A 19,979-nucleotide genomic window follows, 5' to 3' on the forward strand; every position below is an offset into this window, starting at 1 on the left:
AAAGGAGAGTATATTATATTGACTTGTCCATTCTAGGGATATTATCAGGTATTGATTTGTCCAGTCTACTAATGATACTGTAATTGATACTGATCTGCCCAGTTTTGTAATAATATCTGGTATTGATTTGTCCAGTCTAGTAACTATATCTAGCATTGATTTGTCCATTTTAGTAATAATATCAGGTATTGATTTATCCAGTCTAGTAGTATCAGGTATTGATTTGTCCAGTCTAGTAGTAATATCTAGTATTGATTTGTCCAGTCTAGTAGTAATATCTAGTAATGATTTGTCCAGTCCAGTCATAATATCTGGAGTTGATTTGTCCGGTCCAGTCATAATATCTAGTATTGATTTGTCCAGTCTAGTAATTATATCTAGTATTGATTTGTCCATTTTAGTAATAATATCAGGTATTGATTTGTCCAGTCTAGTAGTAATATCTAGTAATGATTTGTCCAGTCCAGTCATAATATCTGGAGTTGATTTGTCCAGTCCAGTCATAATATCTAGTATTGATTTGTCCAGTCTAGTAATAATATCTAGTATTGATTTGTCCAGTCCAGTCATAATATCTAGTATTGATTTGTCCAGTCTAGTAATAATATCTAGTATTGATTTGTCCAGTCCAGTCATAATATCTAGTATTGATTTGTCCAGTCAAGTAATAATATCTAGTATTGATTTGTCCAGTCCAGTCATAATATCTAGTATTGATTTGTCCAGTCTAGTAATAATATCTAGTATTGATTTGTCCAGTCAAGTAATAATATCTAGTATTGATTTGTCCAGTCCAGTCATAATATCTAGTATTGATTTGTCCAGTCTAGTAATAATATCTAGTATTGATTTGTCCAGTCCAGTCATAATATCTAGTATTGATTTGTCCAGTCTAGTAATAATATCTAGTATTGATTTGTCCAGTCCAGTCATAATATCTAGTATTGATTTGTCCAGTCAAGTAATAATATCTAGTATTGATTTGTCCAGTCCAGTCATAATATCTAGTATTGATTTGTCCAGTCTAGTAATAATATCTAGTATTGATTTGTCCAGTCCAGTCATAATATCTAGTATTGATTTGTCCAGTCTAGTCATAATATCTAGTATTGATTTGTCCAGTCCAGTCATAATATCTAGTATTGATTTGTCCAGTCCAGTCATAATATCTAGTATTGATTTGTCCAGTCTAGTAATAATATCTAGTATTGATTTGTCCAGTCCAGTCATAATATCTAGTATTGATTTGTCCAGTCTAGTAATAATATCTAGTATTGATTTGTCCAGTCCAGTCATAATATCTAGTATTGATTTGTCCAGTCTAGTAATAATATCTAGTATTGATTTGTCCAGTCCAGTAATAATATCTAGTATTGATTTGTCCAGTCCAGTCATAATATCTGGTATTGATTTGTCCAGTCTAGTAATAATATCTAGTATTGATTTGTCCAGTCTAGTAATAATATCTAGTATTGATTTGTCCAGTCTAGTAATAATATCTAGTATTGATTTGTCCAGTCTAGTAATAATATCTAGTATTGATTTGTCCAGTCCAGTCATAATATCTAGTATTGATTTGTCCAGTCTAGTAATAATATCTAGTATTGATTTGTCCAGTCCAGTAATAATATCTAGTATTGATTTGTCCAGTCCAGTCATAATATCTGGTATTGATTTGTCCAGTCTAGTAATAATATCTATCTATAAGATGGGACTAATTTACATAATTTCTATTGAGTTTGTTTTGTGCCCTTTACTTAATTTTCGTGTCTGCGTGACTTAAACGGAAGTGTCATAATTCCGATGTACCCTGAAGCCAGCACACTACGTCTGAACACACCAACAACCGTCAGGCGAGGCGGTAAAGTGCGGAGAGAGCAGCGACTGAACCTGGTGGTCAGCAGCAGCCAACACTGGCACACTCATGCTGCTCGGCTGCAGTTCGGCAAACCTGTTCGCTCCCAGGTAATAAATATGAGTGAGACCGCATTTCCTCAGAACTGCGCCACCGGCTGATACTACTCCGCCTGTAGCAGGTAAAGTAGCCAGACAAGCCGCACGTCTCCTCCCTCCTACCCCCTTGTGTGTCCGCCGGCCACATTCACGTCTCGCAGTCCGGTGTCGGATACTTCAATGGCGGACCCGACGGAACCAGCCCGGGGAAGCGTGGAGGAAGAGGAAGAGGAGAAGACGGAGCGAATAAATGACGCGGAGCTTGCTTTGAAAGGAATCAACATGCTTCTCAACAATGGGTTCAAGGAGAGCGACGAGCTGTTCAGGGCATACAGGTCTGTGTGTGTGTGTGAGAGAGAGAGAGAGAGAGAGGGAGTGTGTGTGTGTGTGTTTGTGTAATGTAAACATCTGGATACCGACAGTCAACCACTCTCCCCGGGGCTCACGTCATGGCAGCCGGAGATGGAGCCAGGAAGACACCCCCGTTAGCTCCGTCTGTACCCAAATAAAGAAAACAAAGCTGCAGATCCGGGTCACGCTCGCCTGCTGCAGCAGCATATGACCCGGTCACAAGCTGCGAATACGTCCTTCAAACACACCAGTAGCAAAAATATCCTGTGATATCCAGACAGCCTAGTGATTCTTCTCCAGTAGTGTCAGCACGACAGTGCAGTTTCAAGGCACCCTGTCCTCTCATTGAACACACACACACACACACACACACACACACTGAGAGGAGAAATGCAGACATTCCTGTCAGGCCAGTAACTTTGAGCAAGTTTGTTATAAGTATTTGTTTATTGACCGATTCTGTCACGTGACGTAGATGTGCCGTTTGGATCAGAGTACAGTCTGTGTTTCACGTATTTATGTAGGATGACAACTCAAATTAATCAAAATTTCTATAAATGTGTGTGATGCCTTTAAACAAATGAAAGCGAGATGGCGTTGGTTCAATAACCTTTTGCCGTTTTGATCATATGTCGAATCTAAAGTTGCGGATCTGATATTCCACTCCTTTGATGTTTCGGCTCCAGATGTAATTTATCGATTGGACATGTGACCGTTTCCTGGCTGCAGGATCGTCTCCAGACCTGCTGTCCTATTCTCAGGATGATGATGATGATGATGATGATGGCTGATTATCTGGAGTCTTGAATGTTGATGCTACTGAAGGTTAGCCCTCCCAGTGAGGACCCCCCCTCCCCCGGGAGAAAGCTTTGAATGTCACCTCTCCCACTAATTGCATTACTCGCTGGGTGCCATCCGGTTTTTATTGCTTCAGGGAAAAATGAAAAAAAAACAAGAAGGAGGGAAGTGAAAGGGGCAGCAGCAGGAAGCACTCAGGGAGGGTACAGAGATGCTGCTCCTGACTCACCCGCTCTCATCTCTGGGTGCTCCACCCATCACGTGCCTGCATGTCACCTGCTCTAAACAACACCTCTCCTGTCTCCCTGTCACAGGAACTACAGTCCCCTGATGAGTTTCGGGGCCAGTTTTGTGAGTTTTCTGGTGAGTCGAGGCGCAGATTTTGTGCTGATGGAAATTCTGTGATTTGAGTTTCAAGGAGTTTCTCTCTCATGTTGCCGGCTTACGTTTTTGACTCTGTAACAGTGGGAAACCACGAAGCTGCAGCAGGAATTGGGGTTTCTGCTGCTTTTATGCTTTCACTCAGATTACATAACAATAATTTGGCTGATATTTCTACGCAGCGACTAATTATAAATGCTTTTCAAACGCAACAACAAAGACTGTAGGCAGCATTTAAATTAAAAATATTGATAAATATTGATATATTTTAAATCAGTTCTCTTCCATACATTTAATTTAATAATTTATGATGAACTTTAAAAAGAGAAGCTTGTCACGTCAGTTTTATCTCCTCGTTCTCTTTTTATTCTTTTCTACTATTCGGGATATCACGTTCGTTAGAGGGGATCTTGACCAGCAAACCAAACCCGCGACACCCTCTTCAAATAGCAGCCAGATGTTAGAGAACCCACTCAGTGGTGACAGCTGATAGAGTTGGTCAGAGCAAAGCCATTGCAACAGGATGAGTTAAATACTTTGTTCAATGTTGATTGCTCAAACTATGAAAATAATGAAATCAGCATTATATCCACCAGGTAATATTTCCTCTTTCCCCAGTAACTGAAAGTACAATCAGGAAAGGCACTGTAAGAGAGCGGTAGCCTGGAAATCATCGTTATTATTCAACCCAAGCCTTTTGGTGACATTTCTTCTTAGCAGCTTATTTCTACATAGTTTTGTCTAAAACTTCAAAGAGTAAGCTTTTGTTTTCCTGCTCTTTGTTTGAATCCAAAAATCAAATCCAGGATTTTTGGCCCAAAGAATTTGGGTATTAAGATGTTGATCAGGACTGTTCTCTCTCTCCTCCCCCTGTAGAACGCCATGATGACGTTTGAAGAGGAGAAAATGCAGTTGGCCTTCGAGGACCTCAAAGCCACTGAGAAGCTGTGTGAGAGTGAGAACACTGGTGTTATTGAAACAATTAAAAACAAGATGAGGAGAAATGTGAGTATTACATTTAGACACACACACACACACACACATGAAAAAAAAGAAAGATGTAAACTTCTTTTCAGGCAAACTTTGGGATTTATGAAAACAAACCTAACGGGAAAGTGTTTGTAATGACCCAGGTGTAGGACTAATATCATCTGTCCATCCATTTTCTTTTGCTTATCCTGTTAAGGGTCGCGGGGGGGTGGAGCCTATCCCTGCTGCCTTCAGGCAAGAGGCGGGGTTCACCCTGGACAGGTCACCAGTCCATCACAGGACCAACACATAGAGACAGACAACCATTCACACTCACAGTCACACCTACGGTCAATTTAGAGTATCAATCAGCCTCGTCCTCTCTTGATGTCTTTGGACTGTGGGAGGAAGCTGGAGTACCAGAGAGAACCCACACAGGAACAGGGAGAACATGGAGACTCCACACAGAAAGATCCTGTGATGGAGCCGGGACTCAAACCTGGAACCTTCCTGCTGTGAGGTGGCAGTGCTGACCACTGCACCACTGAGCCGCCCCTGTCTAATATCGTCACCTTCTTAAAATAATCTCCTAAGTCATTTTTTGAGTTTTTCAGAAAACACAAAACTGGAGACAAAACATCAGAAGGAGTTGTTTTGTTTTCAGCCATTATTTGAAGAAGGTGATGATATGAAAAAGAAGGGATCATAATCAAGTCAAAGAATGACAGAAGAGACCTTCGGTAGTTATGAAAGATGTTATCTGATGTTGTGGCACCACTGAAGAAGGATCCACTGCCAGCTGAGCGTTGAATGAGGGCAGCATGTGAGGCAGATTTTACCTGCGCACTTCCAGCTGGACTAAGATTTCTAAAGGCAAACAGGAGTAGGATGTACGTGCACTCTGCCTCTATGTCAGGATATTTCTGTCTTTCATCTGTAGTCGGCGTTCCTGTGCACTGTTTTATAAATGAGGCCCCAAATTTAGCCTCCTTCCTAAACCCTTCTGTTTTCCTGGATATGAAGCTCTGTGTGTGTGTGTGTGTGTGTGTGTGTGTGTGTGTGTGTGTGTGTGTGTGTGTGTGTGTAGGTGGACTCTCAGAGGTCTGGGGCGGCAGCAGTAGACCGACTGCAGAGGCAGATCATCATAGCAGACTGCCAGGTTTACTTAGCTGTGCTGTCTTTCATCAAACAGGAGCTGTCGGGTAAACAGATCTTCTTCATGACTCTGAACCACTGAAGGAGATTTTGCTTGAACCCTTGCTGACTTCTTCTCTCCCGGCAGCCTACATCAAAGGAGGGTGGATCCTCCGGAAAGCCTGGAAAGTCTACAACAAATGTTACAGTGACATCACACACCTGCAGGAGGGCTGCAGAAGGAGGGCAACCGAGCGACAAGCGATGCCGTCCCCGTCTCTGTCGTCCTGCTCCGATCCGTCCGACCACAGCCGCTCATCCTCACCCAGGCCGTCTCAGAGACTGGACAGTATCAGCCCCGAGACTCTGGACCGGCTGAAAGGCTCGGTCAGCTTCGGCTATGGCCTCTTCCACCTGTGTATCTCCATGGTGCCGCCACACCTACTGAAGATTGTCAACCTGCTGGGTTTCCCCGGTGACCGGCTTCAAGGCCTGTCGGCGCTCACCTATGCCAGTGAAAGTAAGGACATGAAGGCCCCCTTAGCTATGTGAGTACGTGAGATTGTGTATCTGTTATTGGGATGCTGTCACTGTAATACGTCCAAAAGAATTCTGGATAATTCATAATATACATTCATTATTTTATCCACATTGTAATTCATAATATGCATTCTATGAATTATCCTGAATTCATAGAATGCATATTATGAATTACATACTTTTTTCAAGTCTGTCATTGAATCTTATGTCTTGCTTTCTTGTGGTGGCAACATGTTAGAACAGATTATGAAGCCTCTTGTATGCACTCCCACTCATTCCTCTCTCTCTTTATGTCCCCTCACAGCTTGGCCCTCTTGTGGTACCACACGGTAGTGCAGCCTTTCTTTGCCCTGGATGGCACAGACACACAAACTGGCCTGCTGGAGGCCAAATCCATCCTACAGCAAAGGGAGGCGGTCTATCCGAACTCATCCCTCTTCATGTTCTTCAAAGGCAGAGTCCAGCGTCTTGAGGTAAAAACACGTGTCAAGAAAGAAGCTCATGTGGTTGATTGCGCTGACTTTGGAAAGTACAAGTAAGAGGCCACTTCCTCTTTCCAGTGCCAGATCAGCAGTGCCTTGACGTCCTTCAGTGATGCCTTAGAGCTGGCCTCCGACCAGAGGGAGATTCAGCACGTCTGTTTATATGAAATAGGTAACAGTTTCCCTCTGTATTGCAACCCCCCTGAGTCATCAGGGGTCAGCTTCCAATGCTGTGATCGTGGGATATTTCAGGTTGGTGCAACATGATTGAACTGAACTACAGAGAATCCTACAAGGCCTTCGAGAGACTGAAGGACGAGTCTCGCTGGTCCCAGTGCTACTACGCCTATTTAACAGGAGGTAGGAAGAGCACATTCATTATTCAGATGTAACCTGGCAGACAGCAAACTGGTTGTCTACTGACGCAAGTCAGCAAACTGCCAACTGTAGACGTCGTTGCTGGCCACCATTAAAATCTTTTAACTGTCCAGACAACAACAAGCCCCATGAGATGAAACAACACCCAGAAATAGAGAGCATTCATAGGATATTCTGTGGTGAAATATCAAACATGGCCTTGTCACCATGGTAACACTGTTTAGTCCTCACAGTAACCCATCACCAGTTTCTCGAGGTGTTTCTGACCAAATTTTGCTGTCCTGCCATTCCATCAGTGTGTTTATTCTTCCCATCTGTCCTCTTGACTCCCTGCATGTGTGTCATTATCCTGCATTAGTGTGTTTGTCGTGTTTGTTGAGTGCAGTGTGCCAAGGAGCCTCAGGAGATCTGGAGGGAGCGTTCGCTGTTTTCAAAGATGTCCAAAAACTCTTCAAACGCAAGAATAATCAGATAGAGCTGTTCTCCATGAAGAAGGTGAGTATGAGGCTGACCGTCTCCTACCAATTCATGACTAGAAAAACCTGGAAGTCAGCTGTGTGTGTGTGTGCGTGTGTGTGTGTGTGTGCGTGCGTGTGTGTGTGTGTGCGTGCATGTGTGTGTGCGTGCATGCGTGCGTGTGTGTGTGTACGTGCGTGCGTGTGTGCACTGCCAGGCTGAGAAGCTGAGGATCCCTGGTCTATCCAAAGAACTGTGCGTCCTGTCAGTGATTGAGATTCTCTACCTGTGGAAAGCTCTGGTCAACTGCTCCACAGACAAGCTGCACACCATGATACGAGGTGCTCTGCTCTTCCTCATGGATGATAGTCAATAAAACTGCAGTTTTAGTGCATTATTAGCTGATGTGTGTTTTTCTTCCTTCAGTCCTGCAGGGGATTGATGATGCCTCATGTGCAGGGCTGAAACACTTACTGCTTGGCGCCATCAGCAAATGTCTGCACAATACCAAAGATGCCATACAGGTAGTAATACAGTGCAAAGGGGGTGTGCACGCTAAATGCAGTACTGTGTCTGTAGGATTACTGCAGTAAACTTTACGGTTTGTAGTATTTCCATCTTGCTGCCCGGGACGAGGTGGGTCTTCTGAGCAACTCGTACGTGCAGCCCTACTCCTGCTACGAGCTGGGCTGCGTGCTGCTGAACTCTCCAGAGGTGAGTTTTCTGTCTGTGACACATGGAGACCACTGACCTCATCTGAGGAGATAAAACACAGGATTCTCTCTCCCCCCCCCCTCAGTCTGCAGGGAAGGGCCGGATGCTGCTGCTACAGGCCAAGGTAGAGTGGCTTCCTTTATTGCTCAGTTCGTTTCCTTCTCAAAACAACGTAACTCTGAACAAGTTTTAATTTGCTCATGACTGCTCACACACTTCTATCAGAGCAAAACCTCATTTTATCAGATAGATTTGTAGTTATTAGTCAAATGTTGCCCAATAAAGGGTTTTTTGTAGCTCAAAAAAAAACCCAAACATTTACAGACTGTCTCTCTCTCTTTTTTTCTTTCCATTGGCTGCTGCAGGAGGACTATGCCGGCTATGACTTTGAGAACAGGCTCCACGTTCGTATCCACTCGGCTCTCGCCTCCCTGAAAGCTGCAGCCAAAGCTTGATTTGCCCTCGTATGAACTGGAAAAAGCCACGACACCATTCTGGGTTTTATTTTTTTGTTATATTTATATTGAGCCTCTGGGTCATGTAAAGATATGTGTGCAATATGTTCAGTATGGTCTTTTATTAACTGTTACAAGAGGTGCTAATCTGTTACTGCATGACCCGATACATGCAGTTATTATTATTATTATTATTATTATTATTCCTTTACATGGTTGAGTTTCGATGCAGATGCTTGTACAGTCAGATGTATAAATGAACTATCTGCTGATTTGGAGACACCTCAGGTCATGGTGAGTAATGGCACATAAAACAATTAAAATGAATCATTTTTGAAAAGCTTTGCTATATCAATGGTACAACTACTGAAATTACAGTTTTTAACGTAGCCCCCTTTTTAAGCGGAATTGTTTTTTTCACCTTTTATTCAATGTACAGTGGTAATCTTTGCTGTAAATGAGTTCTCCTTTATATTGTACGTTTTAAGCCAATAAATTGAATATTGCTTTATCCACATTAGTCGATGGGGTATCGTATTTTAAATGGGACATCAAGTCAGTAATGTGGTTTTCATCACCGCATGAAGAAATGATAGACAAAAGAATATCCAGACCTGCCCGAGTGGATGTGGTCCAACAGTGATGAGGCCTCAAGTCCTGCATGTTAAATGTGTGCGTGTGATGGAAGAATGCACCATGCATGGTTTAATATTTGGTGCAAAGTAACACAAAATGTCCAATTTATTCTCAAATATAGTTTGTTTGCAAATTTGGAAAAGAAAACTGCCTGGAAAGTTTCAGGAATTTGACCAGAAAACTTTAGACTCCTGTGCAACTGTAACGAGAGCAGAGTGTGTTTGACAATCTGCAGGAACCGACATCAATCCAACAAAGGCAGATGGTATTTTTCTTTGTAATTAAAAAACAAATAAAACCAAACTCAGAATATTCCATTACAATTCAGCTTTTATTCAGCAACAATAGAAATTGTTGATATGAAAGATTGACGGGCAGCAGCTATTTACAGCAGGAGGACGAGTATCGGTGCTTGATGCTGGAGCTGGTATGGCTTGCATAGTTCCAGTGATGCACATGCAATTCTTAGGACATTTACTCTTTTTATTAATGCATATAATTTGAGGAATAAACCTAGTCATTAACTTGAATAAAACCTTATCACACTCGTACACAAATCAAGAAGGACAAGGCAGTGTCACTGTTTCAGCATGATGGAGAAAACTGCTACTACGGCTAGCTGGGTCACGCATCTACAGAAGGCTATACAGTTGAAATATTCATCTGCTACAGTAAATCTGAACTTGCTATTACAGAGAAACTTCCAATTTACGATAGACTGCAAAGAAGCAATCAGGCAACACATTCACTTAAACCTTAATTAACTTACAGCGCTCATTGCACTTGATTGCCAGAACAAAGGCAACTGTGGCCAAATGGTGTGTTGTAACACTTTGCACTGCACAATGATGCATACACAAGTAGGATAAAGCCTCAAACGTTTCTTTAATTAGTGTGCTGGGGGTGCACCGTGCCTCCCGTTGTAGTCGGATCTTAGTATTGTGTTTCTGCAATCAAGCGCCTGTGGAAATGTTTTCATAACCAGTCAGAATTCTGTAAAACACACAGGAGAAGTGAGCTTTGCTGTTCAACACACAGTCAAACATGAAATGTCAAATAATTTCTTCTGCCAACATCCCTATAAGTGGTTGAGAACAGCAACAAATAAGCCAAAAAGGAGTTGGGTTTTTTGTGCTTTATTACTCACACATGACTATTGAAGAAAATATTTATCTAGGTTCATTAAGTATTTTACAGCCTTTTTAAAACATTTTCAAGCATGTTTTGTTTATTTTCCACCCCCAAGTTTAACTGCACAGATTGTTTAGTGAGTTGCCCATCTGAGCCACTTGGAGGTGAGAAGCTATCCATGAGGAGAGTATGGTATCAGCGTGTGTTGCTAGTAGATGTCAGGTAGCTGAGTGTAGTTCCTGTCCCAGTAGCCTTTCAAATAGATCCAGTCTTGAGCTTTGTTGTGAGGGTTGGGTCCTTGCTGAAACCACCTGAGAAGTTTGAACAATGATTTAATGAGAGAGAAAAAAAAGGGGGGGGGGATACACGGGAAGCAAAACTGGAATGATTAAGTTTTCTGATTTGTTCCTGGTTGTATCAACACCAGTCAGACAAATATTTTCACTTATAAACATGCGACTGTGCGCTTTGTCCTGAGGAGGGCGCAGTACTGCAGCACTTTACATCAGAGGGAAGAAAAAAGAAAACACAGCAAGAGAACAAAAGCTTTGAGCCAAACCTCGGTCCAAGCGCCGAGCTCCTTCTCAGTGACAGTACAGAGGACGGCACAGTTGACAACACAAGACAATGTGGAGGCGGTTCAGTAAAAGTGACCTCAAGTTTGCGCAAGGTCGCTTACGTTACATCACACGTCTCACTTACTTACCTCGTTTTCCACTCATCTGTTGATTTGGTGCGATTTTTTCGGGCCATTCTCTGTTTTTCCTCGAGTCGCTTCTTCTCTGCACTTGCTAGATCTATAAAACACAAACAGACAACAACATATATTAAATTAACCTGATCATGTGGTAGAATGTTGTTCAATACATGTGTTTTCTTAAAAAAATGCATGAGGGACACCTACAACACCTACATAATACTCCTACATTATTAGACAACAGCCCCGTGGTAAATGTTCCAAGAGGAGAATGATGTCCATTTATTTTATTAAATCTGTTCCTTACAGTTGACATTTTCAAGTACTTTTACCCTTACATTAATTTTGCACTTTTAAAATTCCCAATGCTGTTTTGGAGGTACACAGATTCCTTACTAAAGTAGATACAACAATCAAATAATGTATTATTTCTACTTAGAGCAACAACATGCAATTTCACTGCAACAGTGCCCTCTGCCGCCACAAGTGGTATTACAGGAAACTGGTGAACTTATTTGAGCTTTGAGGATATGAGTTGTCCCATCACGCTGCTGTGTGCTGTTTAGCAACAGTTAATGATGGGCTCAACTTACATAGGCAAAAAGGGAGTTTTAAAGTGTGTGTGTGTGTGTGTGTGTGTGGGGGGGGGGGGGGGGGGGTCAGAGAGGCACCATTCTTCCTCAGTGTGCCATCATGAAAGTTGGGGTTTTGTTGTGTTTATTTTATAAAATAGTTGCTTTTCCAAGTTGTTTCAGTTCAGATACTGGTATTGGAAATGCTGCTGATACCGGCAAAAATTCTGGAATCGGTATCGGTGAGTCTGTGAGTCTATGCCAATCTGATACCAGATTTGTACAGGAAAAAACATTTACTCTATTGGAAATGGGACCAGTAAGCTCTGCTAGGTCCGCTTAGCACTGCAAACCAGAAAAATCTTCTTCTTCGTCACCTTTAAACTAAAACAGAAAGTTGCCTTGTAGAGCAGTGAAGAAGCAGCAGCTTGCATTAGCTGTGATGCTAGCTTAAACTACTGGAGATCATTACTTCTTCTTTGCCTCTATGAAATCCACAGTTGCCATCGGCAACACAGCGCTGTTTAAGAAAACCAAGCAAGTCATTTGGCAGTGTCTGTCATGAGAAATCCCGCCATTTAAAGAATATAATATTTTAAGATCATATTAACAACATATAAATATTTTTTAATGCACTGGCATCAGATCGGTACTCAGTATCAGCACATACTGTAAGTGCAGGGAGGATTTGACTGTATAGTTCATAGTTTTACATATAAATAGGCATCCCTTACACTCAAGCTTAAACAAGTTTGTACAACGCTCTTTGAACTCATCATCACCAGGTATATTTGTATTAGTGTGTTCTAAAAAAAGAAGTTACTTTTGTATCTGTGATTACAAAAAACCCAACATCAACCTTGTAGCCAAAATTCAAGTTAACCCTTTTTTGATGTTACATACACAAGACCGGGTCTGTCACCGGTGGATAGACAGTATCATTAGATCTTCCATTAGTGGTGATGTCACTACGCTCACTTCCGGAAAGGGGAGTCAAAAGTTACACACGGCAGCTTAAAGCAAGAACTGGTGTGGTGTAACGGGGACCAGATCCAGATCGCACTGTACCGATATCTCCATTCTCCATGGCGCGTATGTCAGGTCTGAGGCGGCTGTCTGTGGGCGGCAACACTCCCTCCATACTCTTCTCCAACTCATTCAACTGCATGGCGAATGTGGAGAACGCATAAAACTGCACAGGGGAGATAAACTTTGGCACTAAGTATCAGAGACCTCAGAGCAAGGACAAGACAAAATAACAATACCACTTGCTGTTACTTGATTTTGTCCTTTGTACCTTGGCTGAGTTATCTGGTCGCGGGGTTATCTTCCAGATTAGTTCACTTCCTGGGATGACCTGGACTGTCTCAGCATCAGGGGGAGGCATCTCTTCTGGTTCCTCATCCACGCTGCTCTGAGCGCAGAAATGATCAGAGTTACATGCAGGTTTCACTGAGACAAAAAGGAAACTGAAGGCAAACCAGATTGAAAGGAAAAAAAACGCCAAAAACAAATTAAATACCCGCTTGTTGGCCTTTTTTTCGTCTGAATTCTTTCGATCAGACTTTTTGTGGGCATCAAAGGCAGCAGGGTCGATTGTGTAGAGGCATTCAGTCCATTTGCCATAGATCGCACAGAGCTTCCTTTTGCTGCAAGTGCACGAGCACACACACACAAAACATAGTAATAATAACAAATATGGCAGCTAGGGAAAAATAATCATTACAGGGAGTTGATACCTTTTGTCTAAGATGTAGCCCTCCACTTTATGGAGCTCTTTACCAAAGAGGCCACACGGCTTGAACACCATGCTGCATCTCTCTCCGGTCCTGCAACAGAATGACACCTTGCTGTGACTTGAGGTTCTCAAACATTGATTATCCTGCTCTCTCTCTTCTCCTCCCCTGATCAATAAAGTACATCTTTGAGTGGATAAACACAGAGGAACACAGAGGAACTGAAGGAGAAGCAATTGTTCATTACCTGTGATTGATGACCTCCATGTTGCCGTACTGCTCGATCCAAAGCTGACCAACAATGATATTGTGAACGCAGCAGGTGGGGTTTGTCCAGGTGTAGGCTTCATTATATCTGTGGAGAAGATTAAAGGTGAAACACCCCACCTACAAAGGAATCAGAGCTTACAAAATATTTGCACTCACTTAGGAAGCTCCAGCGTGATGATTCCTTTGGGCTCTGCTTCTATACTCTTACCCCAAAACTTGAGTTTAGGGTAGATGGAACCATGGAAGACGAAATCCTCCTTGAAGCCTTCAGCATGAAAGGCACTGACCGGAGGGTGGTGGCTTACCTGCTCTGACACCCACCTGAAGCCCAAATCATCTCTTGATGGAGAGCAAACACACGGTTAGTACTGCAGGGAAGTTAGTCCTTACTAAATATTTACTGGTTCCATGTCTTACCTAATGAGCTCGTAGGTCTCACCCAGCAGCGGGTTGAAGGGCTTCCCAGTCCTCTCCCACTGGGATGCTACAGCTGACACAGCAAATGCTGCAACACACTGCACAGACATGCACTATGATGACACTATTACAGGTAAGTGACTCACTGTTTTGTAAAAAAATGAGAGGGAATATGGCTGTTAGCTCTGTTACACTCCAGATGTCATTTAGGAATTAACTCGTTAGCTTTCCATCTATATCTTTAGATAAACGCCGGCAAATGTTGGTCACCTTCATCCTCTCGATAGAGTCGGTTGTAGTATTGGCCTGGTGGATGAGGTAGGTGTGCTCCATGTACTCTGTTAGCCGCTGGAGGAAGCTCAGAGGCTCATTAAATATCACCGGCATGGCGATCTTTGACAGCTCCTGAAAGAGGACATGAGGACAGAGGAAACTGAGGAAACACACACAACGGAGAAAACAACCAACAAGAGCAGAAGTTGAAGCGCGGTTGGACGGCACGCAATCGATACAGTAGGATGTCCACGTTTGTGTCTGGTGCTCGAGTGGTGTGTATCTGTGATGGTGCACAATATTCACAGCTGAATTCAAACTGTAACATCTCAGCTTAGTGGTTCAGCTCAGCTTCCAGGCTTCCAGCGTTAAAACTAGAACTACTGCTCGCCATTGAAGAATAGAACTTCATTGTCCACTGAGCTGGAAATATAACAAGTCCTGTTGCAGGTGACAGTGCTTACATGTGTGTCCAGGCCCGCAATATAATGGACCTGTGGAAGTATTTAAGGGACTTGACTTTTAAAAAGTAACCTCAACACCTGAAAAGGGCTTTTTGAGAATAACACGTCATGCTGAAAGAAACTGACCTTTAAGATCTAAAATGCTTTTAGATATTTGTGCGAATTTTTTGTCACAATTCTATGAATTCAATATTTATGGTCAGAAATTGCCCAAATTCCTTTATCATTGCCTGTGCAATATTCACAGAAGTCTCCTCAAGGCGTTTCTGACAGTGACCCTAAATTTTAACCATTGAAATGTTTTCTGTTCATCCCTGAGTGCCAGTGGGTCATTGTGCCAAAATTAACCAGAATGGGTCGGACGGAAAACTTGAAACCAACATAACGTCCGTCCCTCAACTGTCACCGGCCAGGAGGCAGTAATTAAGCCTATTTCAGTTCAGCCACATGATAAACTATTCAACACACTTCTAATAAGAGTGTGTGTGTGTGTGTGTGTGTGTATTAAAACCAGCCTTCTGCTCACTCACTTGCATGTACAGGAATCATTAGCCTCATTTAATTGGGGAATAAAACATTAATAGAGATAATTAAATGTAATTAAACCTGGGAAGCGGCTGTATGGAGGCTGAGATCCCTTAAGACTGTGAAGGACCCTGATACTAATGACTCAACTTCTTATGCTGCTAAGAAGTACAAAAATGTTTATCACAACTTTTTTCTGGAGTTTAGTCCTTACTCAACATATGCGCTGAAAGAAAAACACAACCCATCACATTAAAAAAAGCACACGCAGCATTTATTCTCTCCAAACAGCAAATAAATTCACAAATAAAAAAACCTGCTTGTTCTCACCATGCCGATGCATTTCTTCAAGATACTCCAGATACTGACGTCATTCCTGGAGAACATGGGAGCCGGTAGAGATGATCTAGAACGGAACGGAACGGAATTAAACAAGTTCTGTAGAATAGAAACAAAGCTTCTATATAAACGGAGTCAGTAGGATTGTTTTCGTTTCGTGTGTTACGCGAAGCAACAGAATCCTTCATGTGACCTGGTTTCCTTCCCACTTGACCTCACTATTCTCTTAAAAGCGTGGGAAAAGTACTCGTAACACCTTATTTTGATTTCATACCACTTCAGATCTACAAGGAAGACACCATAGCTTGAGCCACCTCGTTATCTGATACCTGTTGTTTTCCAGTTGAGCCTCGTGCATGAAGGAAACGAATGAAGCTGCTCTCAGTTATAAAAGAAACATGGCAGCGCCACTGAGAATTATGACGGTACTCGTGCACAGCCTTGACTGTGAGGTTTTTTTTCCCCTCTTGCTGGCAGTTGAAGTATGAAGTGTTTTGCAGGTATTCCAGGTAGAGTGCTGGTCGACGGTGTCCGTGATTGGAAACAGCTGCAGAAGCACACTCCACAAATAAAAGCTATTATTTCAGCTAAATAAACAGAGGCGGGACAGGGCGGGGGGTTGTTCCATCTGTAGGATGAGCTGAGCAGTGATGCATGGCTGACTATACCTCTGGCCTAGTTTGTCTTCCACCAGCTTCTGCCCCAAATATCTTTTTGCATAGCTGATTTGTTTTCATTGGACTTCTATTGGTGCTGGCCTATATTTCCCCATGTAAATCCCAACTGTTACAGTATTCATGTATTTACTTTAATAACGCTGAGCTGCTCCACAACATACCACGAAGAACTGAATCCTTGCTGACATACTTCAGCTTTCTAGAATATAGATTTGGAAAAAAAACCCAAAACTAAATTAAGTAATGGGCAGCTGTGAAATGGTGCTGAATTAATAATTTCTACACCCTGTGATCAGTTTTACAATCATTATCACCTACATGATGACGAGGGCTTCAACTACTTCCACCATCAATCTGCAGATTATTCTCACGGTTCAAACAATTATACGTTTAGTGTTGAAAAATCGCTGCTTTTTTCCATCCAAAGGTCCAAAACCAAAAGAAACTCCTTTAGACAACACCAAAAAAATGCAGCAAATTATGAGTCTTAAGTCAGCAAATGTTTGACATTTTGATAAAAGATTGTTAACTGATTGGTAGTGAATGGACTGTTTATCTTCATTCAAAGATAAATCCCACTAAAAAGAAAAGACATCTTTGAATATATATATATATATATATATATATATATATATATATATATATATATGCGCATACACGTGTGCGTGTACACACACCCACAGAAGTAGCCAGCATGACCCCTTTCTTCCTACTTTGTGTTTGAGCCAGAACATCCTGAATTATTGATGGATCACTTGTTGGATTAAGGAAGAGAGGCCAAGTCAGGATCAGCATCAGTGGAAATGACAAAGAGTGTTCCATCTTAAGGAAATAACACACTAGAAAGTGCCAGGAGGACTAGAGAGTTGGATCTGGCAGGAAAAACAACAGCGAGCAGCTAGTCTCTGTGGATTAGGTGCTCAAACACAAACAGCCGCTGACAAAAACAGATTGGAATGGAAAGATAGTATTCTATTACACCTCGTCTGCTGGTTACCTGCCTGTCTTCCTGCTGATTGCAATCTGTTATCCGACTCGCATACCAAATAATCCTATGCACAATATTCATTTAAGTTGCTCCAAAAGTACATTGGCTGCTCTAAGAGCTGTGTTAGTGTAACGAGAGTCAGCACATGGTAAAAGTCAACATGGCCATCTTTTTCCTCATCATTTACACCAGCAAACAAACATGACATCATAACTGGATCACGTCCCACCTGTGCTTCTTCACTCCATTGTACTGGGCTGGTTGGTTGCCATGGTTACCCTCCCCTGACATTCCGGTGGCCCCCCTGAGTGCGTTCGGATAACGGAGGCTGTTGAGAAGGGGGGTGTCGCTCCCCTCGTCCTCTTCACAGGAGTGACTGGCCACAGACAGGAAGCCGCTCACAGAGAGCTCCGACTCCGACTCTGAGGGATGATGATGACAGAGGGCAGACGCCAGTTCATGCCAAACACTCTCTCACACACAGACACACACGCGGGTTTCAAGTGGCCGGCTCAGGAAGCAGCAGCTCTGCCGCCTCATCAGTTCACTGTCCACAATAAGCACTTCAACTCGAGTTCCTCTCTAACTTCCCCCTCCCCGCTGACAGCTAACCCCACCTGAGGATTGTGTTCCAATGACAGGCCACGCAGAGGCTTCACTTCCTCCAACATTGTTTGCTCGGTGGTGGCTGCTGCTACCCCCACTTGCAAGCACGGAGCAACAAGAAATCAGTGTGCTGTTTGCTCATGGAGGACTGTTGATGCTAGTCAGAGTTCTGACAAGCCATTTGTACATAAACCTGTATTGTCTGTACATTATAACTTCAAGTATACCAGATTACAGTTATCTTTCTATAATCAGTCTTTGCTGGTGTGAAAACCCTCTGCTTGGGTGATCAATAATCTCATTACCCTTGAACATGAGGAAAAATACTGTGACAATGGGTTCAACAGCTGTGTAAACAGTCATTATTCTGTTGAGACATGGGAGCTGAAAACTGTGCAGGGACATGAGAGGCTACTGGAGACGTCGCCTCTGGCACAAGTGTGTCAATGCTGATGTGTAATCTTACAGTTGTCATGTGGAGCTCCCTGGTTGTGCATCCTTAACATCTATATTGACGCTTCTCTGTGCATTGATTTCGTTTTCGATTTTCTACAATCGATGGTCAATTTTTAAGGAACCGATGCACCAGCACTGTCTCCCGTCAGGGGATGAGACTCACTAACTACTCATCAGATACTATGATGTTGCATCCTTTCTGCCATAATGCTGGAGATCTCGCTCATGACACTCCTGATATTTGTGTAACGGAACCAGAATTCATACACCATTTCAGTGTCATATCATTTTCGTGCCTCTATAAAAAGACATTCACTATAAACAACTTGTCAAGGCAGTGGGATTGGTTTGGTAAAAACATCAATTTATGGCACCAGTGTACTGACGTACTGCAAGATGAGGTCAGGATATCTACATTGTTCCATCCTATGCTGCATAATTGTGCATTCCACAAACAAACCAGGGGGAGTCATGAAAGTTTCTTTGCACAAATTTGTTGACACTTGTTTTAGCCTTCAATTTATTAGTGGGTGGAAGTGGGACATACAAAATAGATGTCAAGAGGAAGGAGTTACTAACAACAGTCAGGCCTGTCTGTAAGACTAAATTGAGGGCTGAAGTCCTGCAGGCAGTAAGAACAAATTTGTGAATAAGAACTCACCTGTTTAGTTTGTATTTCACTGGAGGGCTTCTGGGGTGCTTATGGAAATAAGCACAGCTGAATAAACAATGAATTTAGAATCATTAGAAGTGGAGAAATAGTAAAAAATGACTAGGGAAGTTGAGGATGCTTCTTGGTTTCTCTACTTTATGACAAGGCAGGATAGCGCAAAATATGTGGACTTGTCTCATGTCACCCTGTTGAACTGGTGGCCTGTTGATGAGTGTACCAGCTGACCAGCTAGGGGCTGCTGACCTGACACAGCATCATAGAAATCATCTTCAGTGAGGGCGCTGAGGGTGGACGACCTCCTGCTCTTACACAGCGACTGTTTGAGTTCGTGGTGCTCAGTTGCTACAGTCTGCAAGGCTTCAGTCAACGCTTTGTTCTTCTCCACCTCCTGCTCCAACTTCTGACTCCACACCTGGAGGCACACAACCACCAGACAGACAAAACACACACACACACAACACAGAGAAACAAAATGTGACTGATGGTTTGATTTATACGATCTGTCCTGTAGCTACCACCGTTGTCTATGTGGCTCGGATGGCAGGTCATTGTTCTGACGCTGCCCACAGATCTGGTTTCCTCCAGTCAGAACCAAACACCCTCATCCCTGAGAGCTCTGGAGCCCAGGATTGAGTGTCCCTCCACTGCAACCTGAGCTGGGACACTGAGAGACAGACCGGATCAGTGTTTCCTATTGTCTAGTTCAGCTGTTGGCCAACCTTCATAAACAACCTCACAAACACCAAAAAATTGGCATTTGAAACTAAAAACAATACTTTAAGATCCTGTGATTAAAAGAAGTTTCATTTATTTAATCAAATTTCGAAATTCATTTCACCAATTCAACACATTGCAAAATATTACAATGGCTCTTGTGAACACTGATCATACAAAAATGTAGCAGAATG

The 19,979-nt window shown here is 42.6% G+C and overlaps 2 protein-coding genes across 6 annotated transcripts in view; one reads left to right on the forward strand and one right to left on the reverse strand.

The window, feature by feature from the left end:
• The first annotated feature begins 1,831 nt into the window (after positions 1-1,831).
• Positions 1,832-9,121, forward strand: LOC147261612 (tetratricopeptide repeat protein 39C-like). Of its 2 annotated transcripts, XM_086203724.1 has the most exons (15): positions 1,833-1,965; positions 2,034-2,288; positions 3,417-3,465; positions 4,360-4,488; positions 5,540-5,654; positions 5,735-6,134; positions 6,431-6,599; positions 6,687-6,780; positions 6,861-6,968; positions 7,372-7,481; positions 7,660-7,783; positions 7,869-7,966; positions 8,052-8,156; positions 8,242-8,280; positions 8,522-9,121. In XM_086203724.1, exons 2-15 carry the CDS (start codon positions 2,134-2,136, stop codon positions 8,609-8,611), a joined length of 1,785 nt encoding a protein of 594 aa, XP_086059850.1. In that variant the 5' UTR covers positions 1,833-1,965; positions 2,034-2,133; the 3' UTR covers positions 8,612-9,121. The 2 variants fall into 2 exon arrangements, with proteins under 2 accessions (XP_086059849.1, XP_086059850.1); XM_086203723.1 differs by having other exon boundaries at positions 1,832-2,288.
• A 428-nt stretch (positions 9,122-9,549) lies between these two features.
• The window catches only part of LOC147261613 (oxysterol-binding protein-related protein 1-like), a 28,455-nt gene continuing 18,025 nt past the window's right edge, over positions 9,550-19,979 (reverse strand). Inside the window, exons 16-28 of one of the 4 annotated variants that reach the window (XM_086203719.1) lie at positions 19,315-19,483; positions 17,566-17,758; positions 15,663-15,738; positions 14,341-14,475; positions 14,071-14,168; positions 13,810-13,992; positions 13,631-13,738; positions 13,387-13,476; positions 13,170-13,296; positions 12,945-13,061; positions 12,716-12,839; positions 11,085-11,175; positions 9,550-10,689 (exon numbers count right to left, since the gene is read on the reverse strand). In XM_086203719.1, coding sequence (XP_086059845.1) covers positions 10,587-10,689; positions 11,085-11,175; positions 12,716-12,839; positions 12,945-13,061; positions 13,170-13,296; positions 13,387-13,476; positions 13,631-13,738; positions 13,810-13,992; positions 14,071-14,168; positions 14,341-14,475; positions 15,663-15,738; positions 17,566-17,758; positions 19,315-19,483 — 1,614 coding nt within the window. In that variant the 3' untranslated portion in view covers positions 9,550-10,586. Of the gene's footprint in view, positions 10,690-11,084; positions 11,176-12,715; positions 12,840-12,944; positions 13,062-13,169; positions 13,297-13,386; positions 13,477-13,630; positions 13,739-13,809; positions 13,993-14,070; positions 14,169-14,340; positions 14,476-15,662; positions 15,739-17,565; positions 17,759-19,059; positions 19,246-19,314; positions 19,484-19,979 lie in introns of those variants that run through there. The other 3 variants (XM_086203722.1, XM_086203721.1, XM_086203720.1) reach the window with 3 other exon arrangements.

The sequence above is a fragment of the Aulostomus chinensis genome, chromosome 5 (assembly GCF_037954235.1).
Source record: "Aulostomus chinensis isolate RoL2024-O1b breed Wild chromosome 5, RoL_Achi_v1.0, whole genome shotgun sequence".
Lineage (NCBI taxonomy): Eukaryota > Metazoa > Chordata > Actinopteri > Syngnathiformes > Aulostomidae > Aulostomus > Aulostomus chinensis.

Bases quoted from the DNA above. Each gene is read 5' to 3' on its own strand.
- LOC147261612 (XM_086203723.1), top strand. From the start codon at position 2,134: ATGGCGGACCCGACGGAACCAGCCCGGGGAAGCGTGGAGGAAGAGGAA. The intron at 2,289-3,416 runs GTCTGTGTGTGT...TCCCTGTCACAG, and splicing joins GAGCTGTTCAGGGCATACAG to GAACTACAGTCCCCTGATGA. The intron at 6,600-6,686 runs GTAAAAACACGT...TCCTCTTTCCAG, and splicing joins GCAGAGTCCAGCGTCTTGAG to TGCCAGATCAGCAGTGCCTT.